Source organism: Balaenoptera physalus (assembly GCF_965194825.1).
Source record: "Balaenoptera physalus genome assembly, chromosome: 11".
NCBI lineage: Eukaryota > Metazoa > Chordata > Mammalia > Artiodactyla > Balaenopteridae > Balaenoptera > Balaenoptera physalus.
In genome coordinates, this window is record NC_138896.1 from 24,847,778 (window position 1) to 24,864,252 (window position 16,475).

The window sequence follows — 16,475 nt, forward strand, 5'->3', positions numbered from 1 at the left end:
AAATATTTATCCTAATTATGTCAGGACACTGTATTCTGAATCCATGCAGGAGACGCCTTCCCTCCCTCACAGGGCCTCGTGGCTTGCCCTTGTCACATTTCAGCTCTGCACTCACCAGCTGTGTGACTTTGGGCACATTCTTTCACCTTTCTGAAATTTGATGTCCTCCTTGTAAAATGGGGATGATGTTAATGTATTACAAGCATAAAGAGCCGTGGGAATTTTTCATTCCAGGTGGAGTATATCTATGCTCCTCACAACAATCTAATGAAGTGCTGTTAACGTCTTCAGCCAAGGATCATCAGAAGCACATCCATGGATGAACAAGTTGGTTTTATTGTTCATACACTCACCATGGGGAATCAGGGTCATCTCAATATGAAGATGTTGGAACCAAAGAAGCAGAACCTGTTGGAGAGATCTTTTAAGAGATTCATTGCAAAGAATTAGTTTACACAGTTGTGGGGTGGACTAGGCAAGTCCAAGACCCATAGGGAGGGCTATTGTCAGGAAAGGCAGGCTGGAAATTTCAGCACAGGCTGAAGCTGCAACCCACAGTGAAATCTCTTCCCCTCAGGGAAACCTCAGGTCTGCTCTTGAGACTTTTCACCTGATTCGTCCAGCCTCACCTAGATTATCTAGAATAATCTCTCTTGCATAATGTCAACTGATTTTGGACCTTAATCGCATCTATAAGATAACTTCAGAACAACACCTAGGTTAATGTTTGAGTGAATAACTGAGGACCATAGCCTAGGCAACACATGAAACAGACCCTTAAACTATTATAGGATTTGGGCTTGTGTTAGGTGATCTTGAGGAGGATTTAAGAAACAGAGACTTTATTCTTAATTGGATTCTGTCAAGAAGTGGGTGGTGAGGTGGGGTAATTCTGTAATCCGGCACCTTAATAAATCTTACCTAGGAGGAAGGAAGATTATACTGAGGCTAACGCTGTAATTAGGAAAGAAGCAGAGGTCATTCATATTATCTAGGAGAGAAGTAGGCTTGGTCATTTTTGTGATTTGGACACAGTTCATGTTTTGTCTGTGTTGAGACATGATTACTGAGTGGCCTTGTTTTCTGCTTCGATGGTCAAAGCAGAATGGCTGATGGTCACAGAATGGCTGTCTAATGCTGTTGCTATACGACGTTGCTTATGTTCAGCAAGAAAACACCAAAACCTAGTTGTGAGTTGCAGGCCAGCTCCTGGCAACACCAAGGCCTAATAAATAGTCCCAGGCAGCTCCCAGATGCCAGGGCTTTTTCTGTCTCACTCTTCTTTATAGTCTTTGTCACTGTGAGGTAAGACAGTGCTGAGAAACTGGAGGCCATCTAACAGGCACAGGGTGATTGATTCTAAATGGAACCCCCATTAACCCGTGGCTTCCATAACACACAGAAAATCAATTCTTCTGAAAAAATAAGTTCCCCTCTAAAAATTGTCTTTGACCTTAGCTCAATCCTTAGTCCCTCACAAATACCTGGGGTTTTAATGTGGCAGGATAAAGAATATTAAAATATCTAGTAGATTAAAGGAAGAAAATTTTCGAAGTCAGGACAATTCCCTGAATTCTACCCTCAATATTTGACTTGACATTCTTAAGTTTAAAAAAATTATACAGCATGCCAGCCAGAGCTTTCTTTAAAGTAGTCAATGCTCCCCAAATTCCTTTAAAAGTAGATAGGTTCACTAAAATATAGAGCATAAAGAATACTCAAGGCAGGGAAAAAATTCAAATGAAAGATCATGCAGTTACTTTAGGCAGCATTACGCGACATTACAAGTACTTTTATTGCCCTGGGTGATAAAAGCTTTTGAGAGTACGAAAAGAATAATTTACTCAACTGGATTTCTATAAGTAGAAAAGGCAAAGGTATTCCTTGGCTACCACCAGCAGAAATCATTTGGATCAACTCAATATTAGAGAATTCCATATGCACTATGGAAACAAAGAGAAAGACAGTTAACCCACATAAGGGGGCAAGAGAAATGGGAGGAGGTGGGGCTGCCAGGGAGGGGGACGAACTCAGGGGAGAGATCCTGGAAGTTATAGCCCAGGATATCCTGTCGGACACCAAATTAGTGAGGACCTCATCCGTCCACGAGGCTGCTCAGAAATTCCCAGCCCTCTTGTCACCAGCAGGCATACACATGTGTGAGAAGACTCTGATTTAATACCCTCCCTCCTTTCATAGAATATTCCCTCAGGTCCACTCCGAGTGGAGGCCGCATCAGAACCGGGAGATTTCCCAGTCCCTTCGAGGCCTCTTAGTACAAAGTCTTCATCTGGCAACTGAGGTGTCATCATAGGGGATTTTTCTGATTGGCCAAATCCTGACCTGGCAGAGTGTGGTTTGGGTGTCTACAGAGTTCCTTCTCAGCTCAGCCCTCATCATTGCTCTGCAACTCAGAACGGCAACTGCTGAGACCACCTTAAAAGAGGATGGTCCTGAGCAGAGCTCTGATACTGGGGGCCCTCACCCTGACCACCATGATGAGCCCCTGTGGAGGTGAAGACATTGGGGGTGAGTGCACGCTTGAGGGATGTGGGGACTAGAGTTGGGGTACAGGGAATTGGAGGGAAAAAAAGATAGAGTTTGGCCTAGAGATAATAACGACTCCTCAAAGCGTTCTCAATATTAAGCAAATCTAAAACCTACAGTCATTCCTCCTACAGGAAACCAGAGTCCAGACCCACTCTCTTTGCTACTTGTGCTGTTGCAGAGTTCACCAAGGACATTATTCTGTTTCTGATATTGGATCCAGTGAATATGTCCTGGAGGGCTCTAGGGCATTCATTCATTATTGCCTCAAAGATTAGAAATGTTTCCATAAGTGGATATTTTGTTACTAAAATTTTATGAACTATTGCTCCCAAATTTCTCTGAGCAAATCTTGAAGCTTTTTGTATATTTCTCCTAAAGTGTATCTTGGGGTAAATAGTTCCATGAATTCTGTATACTGTGTAGATACAAAGAAGGGTGACCTTTTCAGTCTCAGATCTACGTACGTTTTCATGCTGTCATCTGGCACAGGTGGGGAGAGGGTAAGCGAGCCCAGCAGAATGCCTTTACACGAGGCGTTTTACCGCAGGGTCCTCACTTAACCTCAGTTACCTCATACGTGTCACCTCACAAATAACCAAGTAAAATAGGTGTGTAGAAATGCTTTCTAAGTGATTAAGACACACAAATGTCAAAGATTATTCTTATTTTTTTAGTTTTACCATTACAAGTGTAACTTTGCTTTATTTTCTTTAACAAAGTAAGAAATTTCCTTATTTTTATTTTAAAATTGAGAACTTTATGATAAGAAACTTGATGAATCAAATTATATTGTTTTCAAATTGTTAGCCCGAATTACCAGTTCTTCGCCCCATCTAAGGAAGTCCTTCAAGAAGAATGGGCAAGCACAGATTATTTATTTGGTCCCTTAGGCCCCTCTGCCTTTGCTGTCCCCCTCCTTCCACCCTCTTTTCATACATTCCTTCGTCTTCCTTTCCTTCCAGGATCCATCCCTGGCCCACATCTTTGTTATTTTATAGACATTGAGTGAGTTTGTAAAAACCAAAGTAGAAAGGCCAGACAGTTCAAAACGGAAGTGAAATGGAGGGTACTCTAATCTTCAGCAACTTTGCTAACCATGGCTGCTCCCATTCTAATTGTGTGTGGTAGTGGAAGTTTCACGTACTTCTCCAGAGCACTTCTAAATTTTGTTTCTTCGTCGTCACACTAGAGTGTCCTGGTCAGGCTCGACTTCCCCATTACGCACAGGGGACACAGGCCAAGGGCCTGCAGTGCTTATAGAGCTCCATGAAAATATTTTATTATTTTAATTAGAAGAAAAACTAAACTTTTATGTTTTAATTTTTAATTTAGCCTAGATTATATTTGTCTTTATACCAGTATGGCCATAAAATATGACTTTTAATATTTTTATGGAGGAAAGCTTGCCTAAGCAACAGTGCTTAGGGCTCACAATCATACTGCAGGCCTGGTCACTGCTGATTCTGATTGTCATGTAATTCTGCTACCTCTGTGTTTGTCAGTCTTCCCCAAAGTCTCTGTGATCCTCAAGAATAGTAATTGACATTTTGTATACATTTTTAAACACACAGCAAGCTAAGTTTGGGGGATGCAAAAATGAAAAAACATGCTATCTGCCCCATAGAGTGTACTAAGATTAGTAATGCTAAGAAAATGGTGCAGAAAAACAGAAGGAGTATTGCTGAGCAGGGCAGTGGACGCAGCTGAGGCTGAAGCTGTAAAAGTGAATTGGTTCCAGTTGGCACAGCAGTGCGATGTTCTTCAGTGCTGGCAACTCAGGACAAGTAGCCGATGAAGAGAATAATTGCATATATTCATGATTGAAAAGGAGTCAAGAATATTCACTACAGGGATAAGGAGGCTATGTTGGAAGGCCTTTTAAGTGATCAACCAAGGGGTCATGCTGGGTAACGTTGAGGAATAGACTGACTTGAAAGCAGGACACTGGGATGGAGAGGTTGGAGGTTATAATGTGAGCAAAAACATGTGTAATGAGAGAACTTAGCTAAAAAGTTGGTAACTAAGCAGAAACTTCAAGAATGAACTGGGGCTTCCCTGGTGGCACAGTGGTTAAGAATCCACCTGCCGGTGCAGGGGACAAGGGTTCAATCCCTGGTCCGGAAAGATCCCACATGCCGCGGAGCAACTAAGCCCGTGTGCCACAACTACTGAGCCTGCACTTTAGAGCCCACGAGCCACAATTACTGAAGCCCAGGCACCTAGAGCACGTGCTCCACAACAAGAGAAGCCACCACAGTGAGACGCCTGCTCACCTCAACGAAGAGTAGCCCCCACTGGATGCAACTAGAGAAAGCCCGCACGCAGCAACAAAGGCCCAACACGGCCAAAAATAAATTAATTAATTAAATAAATAAATTTAAAAAAAAGAATGAACTGGAGGTGTCCAGGAAATCCTAACAGATAATTTCATTTCAGGGGGAAAAAAAAAAAAAAAAACAGACCCCTGCAAAGACCAAGGAACATGAAAGGATAATGTCATTTGGTTTTATTAATAGATAAGGTCAGATGAGGATATTGGATACATCCATCCCAGAACTCGGCACAGTACACTGTACTTGCTCCTTTACTCACCTGACTCTCCCATTAATCAATATTCTCCTTGTCGGCAGAGACCATGCCTGATTGATGTTTTACTCTTTGCCTCCCACAATGTCTGAAACCCTGTTGATACTCAGTAATTGAGGAAGGAAGGAAAGAGAAAATGATAAAAGGCTTGTATGTGTCTGGACAAAATTGTCCAGTTAGGCTTACTTGAGTAGAGTCAAACTGAACTGGTTGCCATTCTGCTTTGGCATCCTCAGCAAAGTATATTGTCCATTTGAAGAAAACGGCAGAAGAGTATCTTGAGTCCTCAACAAATATGTGTTGAGTCAGAAAAAGAAGTTTAGTAACCTCCTTAAAGAAAAAAAATAGAGGTGGGAAATAACAGAAATCCAGAATAAAACTTGCATTTCTTACTTCAGAAGCAATCAGGCACTCTCCTTTAAGGATCACTACTGTTAACAAAACAGACAACTTAAAACCATTGTTTATTCTTTATATATTTTGTAATACTCTCACTGTCCTTGTCGTACTCGTTCTTACACCCTGTAACAGTTAGAGGAAACTCTCTTAAAATAATAAGATTCCGTGTGCTTTTCCTTGGTTTAGAAAAAATAAAAAATGAATCCTGTATAGAAAACGTTCTGCTCTGAGCCAGTCCTGAGGGGAGAGGGACCATAATGAACGTGTCATTACCTGATGAAAGAATTAAATGAGAAAGAAAACTTATGAAGCAAAGGGAAGTAAACTAACACCATGATCATTCATTCATTCCCATCTTTCTTCTTTCTTTCCATTATGATATTTATCACAAGCCTACAATGTGCCAGGCACTGAGCTGGACATGCAGGAAATAGCAGTAAACACGGCCTGTGAAAGTTCCGCCCTTCTGAGCGTATGTTATAGTGGAAAGACAGACTGGATTCTAACAGGACAGCTACCAACACTGAGGGCGAAGGAAACAGGTGCTGGGAATTTTGCTTAGAGACTGTGCAGAAATATGGCTACTATCACTGCAAGGACGGCAACATCTGATGGGAAAGTGCCTACGTGTGGTGTGTACAGGGCACTAACAAGGTTTACTACAAGCAGTTTTGCAGAACATGTCAGAAGTCTTATAACCCTTACAGAGTGGAGGATATCACCTGTCAAAATTGTAAAGAGACTAGATGCTCCTGCCCAGTAAAAGTTCGCCACTTGGACCCCAAAGGGCCCCACCGTCAAGAGTTGTGTGGGAGATGCAATGGCAAACGCCTATCCTGTGACAACACTTTCAGTTTCAAATATGTCATTTAAATGAATGTGAAAAAACCAAAACACTGGTCCTGCTGAACGTGTGCTAGTGGAGCAGACAAGTGAGCTTTTTTCCCTGCCCCTCCTCCTCCTCTCTGCTGCTCCCTCAAAATACTTCTTGAAAGGCTGTATTTGACAAAGCTGTCAAATAAAAGCATTGCAAAACAAACAAACAAACAAAAAGAGGTGAAGGCTACAATGTTTGAGAGTTAAGTTTCTTCCGTTACTTTGTTTAACATGGTTCTTTCCTCTCCCTCTGTTCTCCACCTTCCTTCTCACCCTCACTTATCAGCTGACCACGTTGGCATCTATGGCACAACTATCTACCAGTCTTATGGTCCCTCTGGCCAGTACACCCAAGAATTTGATGGAGATGAGCTATTTTATGTGGACCTGGAGAAGAAGGAGACTGTCTGGCGGCTGCCTGTGTTTAGCAAATTCACAAGTTTTGACCCACAGGGTGCCCTGAGAAACATAGCTGTGGGGAAATATAACTTGGATATCCTGATGAAACGCTCCAACTTCACCCCTGTTACCAATGGTAGGTGTCCACCATTCTGCCTCTCCTTACTGAATCTATTCTTTCATACCAGACCTCACTCTCTTGTTCCCTAAGGAGAGATACCCTTCACCACTCTATAAAACTCTCTCCTTTCCAAGGAGTCCCCAGATCTTCTCATAGTAATTACTGAACCCTCATCCTCCCTCTTCTCAAAGATCACATATTTCCATGTAATATAAGGATCCCTACTCCCATAACATATTCCTTGAATCCCTCAAGGAGGAGTCCCACAGACCTCCCTCCTTAACAAGCATGCCCACGGAGAACATGGGGATAAAGCAGAGGCAGTGAGTAGCATCTCCCAAGCAAAAGGGAAACAAGAGCTCTTCCACTGTCAGACTGGGAAATGGTGGGAGGGCTCCCCCAGGATGCAGTGCAGAACCTCAGGGCAGAGCTATCCTCATTTCACATCAGTGCTGTTTTCTCACCACAGAGGTTCCTGAGGTGACTGTGTTTTCTAAGTTCCCTGTGTCGCTGCATCAACCCAACACCCTCATCTGTCTTGTGGACAACATCTATCCTCCTGTGATCAACATCACATGGTTGAGGAATGGACACTCAGTCAGAGAGGGTGTTTCTGAGATCAGCTTCCTCCTGAAGAATGATCTTTCCTTCCTCAAGATCAGTTATCTCACCTTCCTCCCTTCTGATGAAGATGTTTATGACTGCAAAGTGGAGCACTGGGGCCTGGATGAGCCACTGCTGAAACACTGGGGTACGTACGAGTTCCACCCCTTTGATACTTTCTCTTCTCTATCAAGTACAGAATGTCCTGCCTCTTAGCCCCTAAATCACACGGTCCAGAGCTTGTTTTCCACACTTCAAGTGTTTCTAAAGATATACTTCCCTCTCTTCCCTAAGCCTGGTGCCCTGAGTCTTTGTAGAATGAACACCACACCTCCTGTCCCATCCCAAACACATGCACGTGAACCAACACTCTGTATTCTGAGCTTTACAACTTCACTTTTGCAGAGGCTGAGATTCCAACCCCTATGTCAGAGCTGACGGAGACTGTGGTCTGCGCCCTGGGCTTGACTGTGGGCTTTGTAGGCATCGTGCTGGGCACTGTCTTCATCATCCAAGGCCTGCGCTCAGGTGGTCCCTCCAGACACCAAGGGCCCTTGTGAGTTGCACCCTAGAAGGGAAGGTAAGGATTCAGATTTGTCAGCATTGGAGACAGTACAGGAGGAAAGAAAGTGGGAAGAGGTTTGTGGACTCAAATGTGGTTGAAAAGTTGAGGAGAACTGGGAAAGGGCATGATGATTGCACAGAAGCCCCCTAGGACTCATCAATCTCATGTCTATCCTGTTGCAGGTGCACTGCCCGTCTACCAGAGCAGAAGAGTGGACATGCTAGATGACCTAGAACTTTCTTCATATAGCTTCTCTCCTCTTACACTCCTCCTCTCACCTCTTCTCTGGGACTTAAGATGCTTATCCCTTAAAGCTCACATATACCTCGGAATCCTCCCCCTGACTACCTGATGATTTTTTTCTGTTCTCAATAGTTACATACCATGGGATCACTGGCGTATTCCACCCAATTACCTAATGCCTAGTGACCCTGATCCAGTATCATCATGGAAGCAATAAATCCTCCTTTTATTGAAACTTTTCCTGTCTTTCATCTCAGGGCTGACTAGGGCCTTGTTCCCTTATGCTTTAGGCCCCTTAATTTCGTTTCTCAGATCATGTTTCATGCCCAGTAACACAGGAGCAACCTGTGTAGACTAATAATATGTTGATATCTTAGCTGCGATTATTATTTCTCTCTTCCTTCTGTTCCCACTCTTGGCACTGTCACCCACCCCCCTAATTCAGGCATCACTGAAGATAGTATATACTCTTCTCCCATGGTGTAGATTTGTTATAGCAGAAATACAAAAACCAAGAAATAAGTCTGTACTCATCTTAATATAGCTTTTAAAAGTTATGACAGAGAAATAGGAGAAAGGAATTTTGAATCTTAAAAGTACCAAAAGCCAAATTTTTGGTACCAAAAGTCAAAATTTGTTCCCAAAACTTTAAATTTGTGAAGAATGAATGAGGATAGTAAAAGCATTCCTCTCTCCTCCCCACCCTTAAGGAGCTAAGGATTCCCTAGGCAGAGAAAGAAATGAAAGTCAGTTAGGAGAGGATCAGAATACAACATAATGCAGGTATCTGAGAAGGACCAAAAACTTTGTCCTTACTTAGGGTTAGTAACAATGGGAAAAGGGATGGGGTAGAAACCACAGGCGTATTTAGGGTCCCTAGAGCACAGGTGTAGTTTGCCTCACCTCCTACATGAATTCCTGCTAGATAATCACGCAGACTTTCCTGACATGGCATGTCAGGGACAGTAGAGTGAATATAGCTGCAGAATGTTTCTAGGCAGATAAGTCTAAGTCATTTTACTGAATCCCTGTGCATCCTTGTTTGCCCTGAGGCACAGCAGAACATTTCAGTACCCCCAGCCCCTGCCCTTCACCCTCCTAGCTAAGGAAATGAGAGAGAAATCCCAGGAAGGACAACATCATTGAGATAATGTAGCAGCAGCTATGAGTGTTATATTCTCCTCCAGATTCACTGTCTCCAGTGGAAATCTTTGTGGAGGAAATGGATCAACAGATGGATTCTCTGGCTTTCCTGAGTGTGTCCAAAACCTCACTCTTGAGAGTACATGTGACTTGACTTGGAGTCATTTTGCCCTTTGAAAATGTTTCAGGCACATTGTCTCAGTCTTTCCATTCTTCAGTTACTAAGTCCATACATTGCATCTCGGGTGGTATTATGGAACAACTATGAAATTTTTGAGACTGTTCCTGTCCATGCCATCTGCATCAGTGAGCTTAAAATGTAATTGAGAAAAAAGACACAATATTAACACAACATGATACAGCTTGGTTTGGTGGAAAGAAACCCAAATCCAAATCCAGAACTCAGCAGTTCATAGCTAGTAGTTAAAATTTATAACACTGGGGAAAATATCTAACATTTCTGAGCTGTATTTTTCTCATCCATTATGTGGGGTGATGATACTTTCCTTGCAGAGCTATTGACAGCATTTGAATAAGCTTGTTATATAGGAAGTGCCTTATGCATACTATACAAATACATAAGAAAACATTGCTAGTTACATTCACAATTTATTAAAAAGAGTAGATCATATCATAAGAAAGCACTTTTGTTTTCCTGAGACTTTTAATGATTTAGGAGATTCAAACATGGAGCTATGGATAAATTCTTTTCATATGTTAATTGGAGGATTTTGTTTTCCTGAACGAGAAAAGCTGAGATTGGGTTAGGCTGAGAGAATAAATAGGGTACAGTTGCCAGTGATGAAAGGGTTGCTAAGAGAACTCTTAAGGAAAGAAGTTGTAATATTTGACTTTGGATATTTTTACTCTAATAAAAAATATGTCCCCCCTACGGCTCATAAATTTTAGTCAAGGTATGTTATATGCAAATGGATATTTACGCACGTTTACTCTGGGGAAGAGGTAGGGAAGATTCAAGGAGAAAAAGCTAGCTGTGAGGTAGAAGTAAGAGGATAATTTAAAATGCAGAGTAGGAATTAGTCAATACAGGGAACCTGAACCAGAGGTGATCATAAAAATGTAGGTAACCGAGCACAGATGATTTTTAGGGTATTGACACTACTCTGATACTATAACGGTAGATACATGTCATTATACTTTTGTCCAAGCCCATAGAATATACACCAGGAGTGAGCCCTAATGTAAGCTATGAACTTTGGGTGATACACATGTGTCAATGTAAATTCATCAGTTGTAACAAATGTAGGGGATGTTGATGGTAGCAGAGGATATGTTTGGTGCAGGCAAGGACATGTAGGAAATCTCTATGCCTTCTGCTTAATTTTGCTGTGAATCTAAAACTGCTCTAAAACAAAGTGCATTTTTTTAAAATTAAAGAAAATGTCAGCAATTATGGTCCCAAATGTATAAAATAAAAATTTCAGTGTAAAAAAAATATAGGTCCCTCACTATGCACAAATGTGCTGAGAAGACCTTTTGGCAGTAGGATTTTTTTGTCCTTTGAATAGGAAATTTTAAGTAAATTTCAATGATTCATAAAGTAAGAATTCAGCAATTTGGAGGGTGTGTGTGTGTGTGTGTGTGTGTGTGTCTGTGTGTCTGTGTGTTTGCAATATAGGGTTATACTGAATGGCATTATGACCAGTGGCTCAGAAATATACAAATGCTGACCTACTCAGGCTCCTTCCTCGTCAAGTATTCAGGAAAGCAAATTCAATGTTAGTCGCATTTTGTTAAAGCATTCATTCATAAAGTCTTCACATAATTTTAAATAGCAGGACTAAAATTAATTCTAGAGTATACCCCATTTAAAGTTGTTGTAAAATATTGGTCACATTCTCTGTGCTGTACATTACATCCTTGTATCTTATTAATTTTATACTTGGTAGTTTGTGACTCTTAATTCCCTTCCCTTATCTTGCCTCTCCCCACACCCCTCTCCCCACTGGTAACCACTAGTTTGTTCTCTGTATCTATGAGTCTGTTTCAGTTTTGTTGTATTCAGTTGTTTATTTTTAAAATTCAACATATAAGTGAAAACCTACAGTATTTGTCTTTATCTGATTTATTTCACTAAGCATAATACCGTCCAGGTCTATCCATTTTGCTGTAAGTGGCAAAATTTCATAATTTTTATGGTTGAGTACCATACCGTCTTTAGCCATTCATCTGTTGATGAACACTTAGGTTGCTCCCATATCTTGGCTATTATAAATAATGTTGCTATGAACATTGGGTGCATATTTTTTGAATTACTTTTTTTTCCCTTCAGATATATAGCCTAGAGTGGAGTTACTGAATACTTTAAATGAAGTATAATCTATAAAAATATCAAATCACTATGTTGTACACCTGAAACTGATATAGCATTGTAAATCAACTATACTTCCATTTTAAAAAATAAATAAAAATTTAAAAATAAAAAATAAATAAAATAAGTGTTATATAACAAATAGTTTAAGGGGCTGGAAATAATTAATATACAATAGAAAACTAAAATTAACTAATTGGAATTTATTTTGCTCTGAATGACTAATGAATGTATAATAAAATTAACTGTAAACTAATAAGCTTACACTATTTAAAAACATGTTCCTTATATTAAAAAGTCAGAAATAAGGAAAAAATTAATTAATAAAAACTTTAAAAATTTAACTCTAAAAAATAAGAGCAATCATTTCATCACCTAAAAGTAAAAAGTAGGATCACCACATGACATTACTGGAAACAAAATTGGCTATCAGACAACATGATTTTTAAATTACGTGATTCTTTAAAAAATTATTTGAGTTATTTGAATTAATTCAGATTGTATGCATAAAGTAAGACTTTATTAATATCTAATATAATACTATTTAAAAGTTACATAACTGAAAAATCACATTTCTTCAGCAAATAATTTGCAAGGAAAAATAGAGAATAGAGAAACTATACATTTTAAAAAACCGAAGAAACATATCAACCAAATGCTAGGCTTTATTTGGATTCATATTAAAACAAAACAACTTTAAAAAATTATTGTGAGACAATCAGAAATAATTTTAGGTGTGGTAATGGCATTGCTGTTATATTTCTAAAAAGTTGCTATATTTTAGATTTTCATTGTAAAATATTTGCCAATGAAATTATATATTGTCTAAGATTGTCTTTAAAATAATCCAGTATGCATATAATATTAAATGGGTGGATTTACAAAATTGTCCATGAACTGATCATTTTAAAACTGGACTGTTGATACATGGTACTATTCTCCCTACTACTGTATATAGTTGAAATGTTCCATAATACAAAGGTTTTTTTTAGATATTCCAGGAAAGCCAAAAGAAAAAATAAGCAGAGAAGCATTCTGTTTGAAGTTATTTTGGTTTTTAAGGTTTTCCTTATTTTTATTGCAGTTAAGAAACACTGAGTATCCAAATCCTGTTCTACACCATAGAACCTCTCAGAAATGTAACCCTAAAGAGTGTGTATACAACAAAGAATAATAGCAAAAGAAAGCAGAGTAATGCTCACTTTATTACTGGTTGGGCTAAACCCCAAACTTTCTTAAATATAATTACTAGTTCAATCTATAAGGTAAAAATGGTCACTTAGAAGCGATGCTATTGATACATACCATACTACATTCTGAGTGTATTAAAGTAATGTGAGAACAGATACATTTATTGTCTTTGAAGAATTTACATTCCAATAGGAGGAAGCATACATATATGAAATAATTTCACAAACATACAATTACAAACTCTGAAGAATTTATAAAGGAAAAGAACAAGGTAATGTGAGAGAGTATTGCACAGGAATCAAGTATAATTTGGTGTTTAGAGAAGGCTTGTATAAATGTCTGAGATGAAACAAGATGGTTTACAGTAAGTGAAGGACAAGGTTAAAGAGGGCAGAGCAAATGTTTGAGAAATCTAACAGTATGAAAGAGAGTATGAGGAACTTCCCTGGTGGTCCAGTGGTTAAGAATCTGCCTTCCAATGTAGGGGACGTGGGTTCGGTCCCTGGTCGGGGAACTAAGATCCCACATGCCACAGGGCACACCACAACTACTGAGCCCATGTGCCACAACCAGAGAAATCTTCATGCTGCAATGAAGAGCCCGCATGCCACAATGAAAGATCCCGCATGCCACAACTAAGACCTGATACAGCCAAATTAATTAATTAAATACTTTTTAAAAAGAGAGTATGAGGGGCTTCCCTGGTGGCGCAGTGGTTGAGAGTCTGCCTGCCGATGCAGGGAACACGGGTTCGAGCCATGGTCTGGGGCGATCCCCCATGCCGCAGAGCAGCTGGGCTCGTGAGCCACAACTACTGAGCCTGCGCGTCTGAAGCTTGTGCCCCGCAACGGGAGAGGCCGTGACAGCGAAGGGCCCGCGCACCGCGATGAAGAGTGGCCCCCGCTTGCCGCAACTGGAGAAGGCCCTCGCACAGAAGCGAGGACCCAACACAGCCATAAATAAATAAATAAATTTATAAAAAAAAAAGAGTATGACAATAAAATAAAACAAAAATTATTACAGTTTAGTAGAGAAAGTTTATGTAAGAGCAAGCAAGCTATTTAAATTCTTTCTAATTAGAATCCTTAGTGAAAAGATACTGCCTCTATAAAAGTAATAATGAGGGGCTAAAAAATTGGAAAATGTAATAGAAAGATTTAAAAAATAATAGAATAATATAAAAATTATAATAATAGAATGATTGTTATGTAATAGAAAAATTAAATCAAGAAAACCTCCTTGAAATTTTCTCCCTGAAAAAGAAGACAAAGAAATGTAATATGTGGTAGAAAAGATAAGACACAGAGAATAGACCTGGCAACATCAAGTAACAGAGCTAGAGAGGGAAACAGAAAAATGAAGGGGGAAATTTATGAAAACAAGTAAAAGAAAATTTTCCAGATATAAAAGACCTAATTCTTTACATGGAATGGGGACTTTCAGATATTTAGCAAAATTAATGAAAAAAACCTCATTCTTAGATACATTAAAAAATTTTTAAATTATTTTTAGAATTTCAGAATCTCAAGTGTTGAAAGAAGATCATAAAATATCCCAATGAGGGAAACAAAACAAACTTACAACAGACACTGTTAAACCGTCAGATACTTATATCATTAAGATAATGAGAAAGGCCTGGAAGTTCTAAAGGAAAATTATTTTCTATTAATAAATGTATACCTTTTCAAAATCACAATTAGGCATGAAGAAAGGATAAAATACTGTTAGACATAAAAGAATATAAAATGTACCTAGCACACATAGCTTTATTGGAAGTTGATTAAGTATATGACTTAGTTAAGTGAGGTTGTTAATCAGGAAACAGGAACGTACTTGGGGAGTGACATCAGCAACATGGTCGAACAAGATGTCTCTCGTTCATATCCCCCTTTTAACAACAATTTGGTATCCATTCCTGGATAAAGATACCTTTGGGGGAACTATGGGATCCAACACCATATGCTAAGGAATCCAGGAGGAGTCTTGCCCACCATGCATCAGATAACAAGCATACAGACCTCAGTCATGGCTAGGGACCCTGCAATGGCCCATGAACTGGCTCAGCCCCTCTTAGCTATTATCTGGGAGCCCCTGGAGAACAGTCTTAGACAATTACTCATAGGTGAGAGAGCCTTTGTGGAAGTCCCGGTTTCCAGTGGAGAACTTCCAGCATACCACTGGAGCAAAGAAATACAAGTTGGACACACTGGAGAGGGTAGGAGGAACAGCATCACTCCTCCCCAAGGCAGCACAGCTTGGTGCCAAGAGAGGCCTTCTCAACTCACGAATTATCCTGTAAGGGAAAGTGAGAGCATGTGAGTGAGCACCTGTCTTCCTCAGCTGTGCGGGAAACTGCCAAAGAGGCCCATTTCTCTCTCACCCCATCCAGAGTAGTGAGTCATAACTTACATTACTGGGGGTGGGTAGAGGCCAGCAAAGTGGCAGATAGAACTCTTGGAAGATATGAAAGAGGCGCAGATCCCTCAAGAAGTCCACCAACAAGCCACTGGGGATGCCTCACCATTGAATCCCATCAACTTGCCCACAGGCACTCCCAACACGCCATGCCCCTCACCCACACACACCCCACACTGTGGCCAGCTCCCCATGTGCACTCCTGACAGCAGCAAGAGTGAGCTTTGGCAGACAACTAATGAGTAGCACAGAAAGCCAGCCCAAATCTGTAGGCCGGGGAGAGAACATGAACCTGAGCTTCAGCTCCATTCTTGGGAAAACAAAAGGGAAGCTGTCAGCAGCCAGCCTGGTACATTGCAGAATCAAGAGAAGGCATACAAGTTTAAGCATTCTGCCACGAGGGAGCAAGAAGTGTGGTACAGGCATATCCATAAAAGGTCTGAGAGAGTCTCAGAACCCCTAGCAAGACTGACAGAAAGTGTTTCTCTCCCGAAGTCAGTTAGTAAAGACTGGAGAAGGTGATTGCTACTTCAAATGCAAAGACAGAAATGAAAGACTTCAAGAAACATGAAAAATCAAGGAAACATGACACACCAAAGAATCAAAATAATCTTCCAGTAACTGACACCAGGACGTGGAGATCTATAATTTACCCAAAAATAGCTCTTTTAAGGAAGCTCAATGAGCTACAAGAAAACACAGAAAGACAACTCAATGAAATCAGGGAAACAATACATGAACAAAATTAGAAGTTTAATAGAGAAATAGAAATCACTAAAAAAAAAAACCAAATAGAAATTCTGGATATGAAAAGTACAACAAAAAATGCTCTTTCTGCTTGATGGAAAGAAGAGGAAGATTCTTTCCTCTTCTTTCCATCAAGTGGAGGAAAGAATCTGTGAATTAGAAGACAGGAACCTTGAAATTATCCACTCAGAACAAAACAAAGAAAAAAGAATGAAAAAAAGTGAATAAAGCCTAGAAGATCTGTGGAATACAATCAAATGTAACCCTCTGTCAATTATTGGAGTCCCAGAAGGAAAAGAGAGGGA

At 40.0% G+C, this 16,475-nt stretch overlaps 1 protein-coding gene across 1 annotated transcript; it reads left to right on the forward strand.

Annotated features, from left to right (window-relative positions):
- The first annotated feature begins 2,370 nt into the window (after positions 1-2,370).
- LOC309637305 (HLA class II histocompatibility antigen, DQ alpha 2 chain) lies at positions 2,371-8,577 on the forward strand. Its single transcript, XM_082411723.1, has 5 exons — positions 2,371-2,529; positions 6,698-6,946; positions 7,401-7,682; positions 7,940-8,114; positions 8,282-8,577. Exons 1-4 carry the CDS (start codon positions 2,448-2,450, stop codon positions 8,092-8,094), a joined length of 768 nt encoding a protein of 255 aa, XP_082267849.1. The 5' UTR covers positions 2,371-2,447; the 3' UTR covers positions 8,095-8,114; positions 8,282-8,577.
- Positions 8,578-16,475: the final 7,898 nt, after the last annotated feature.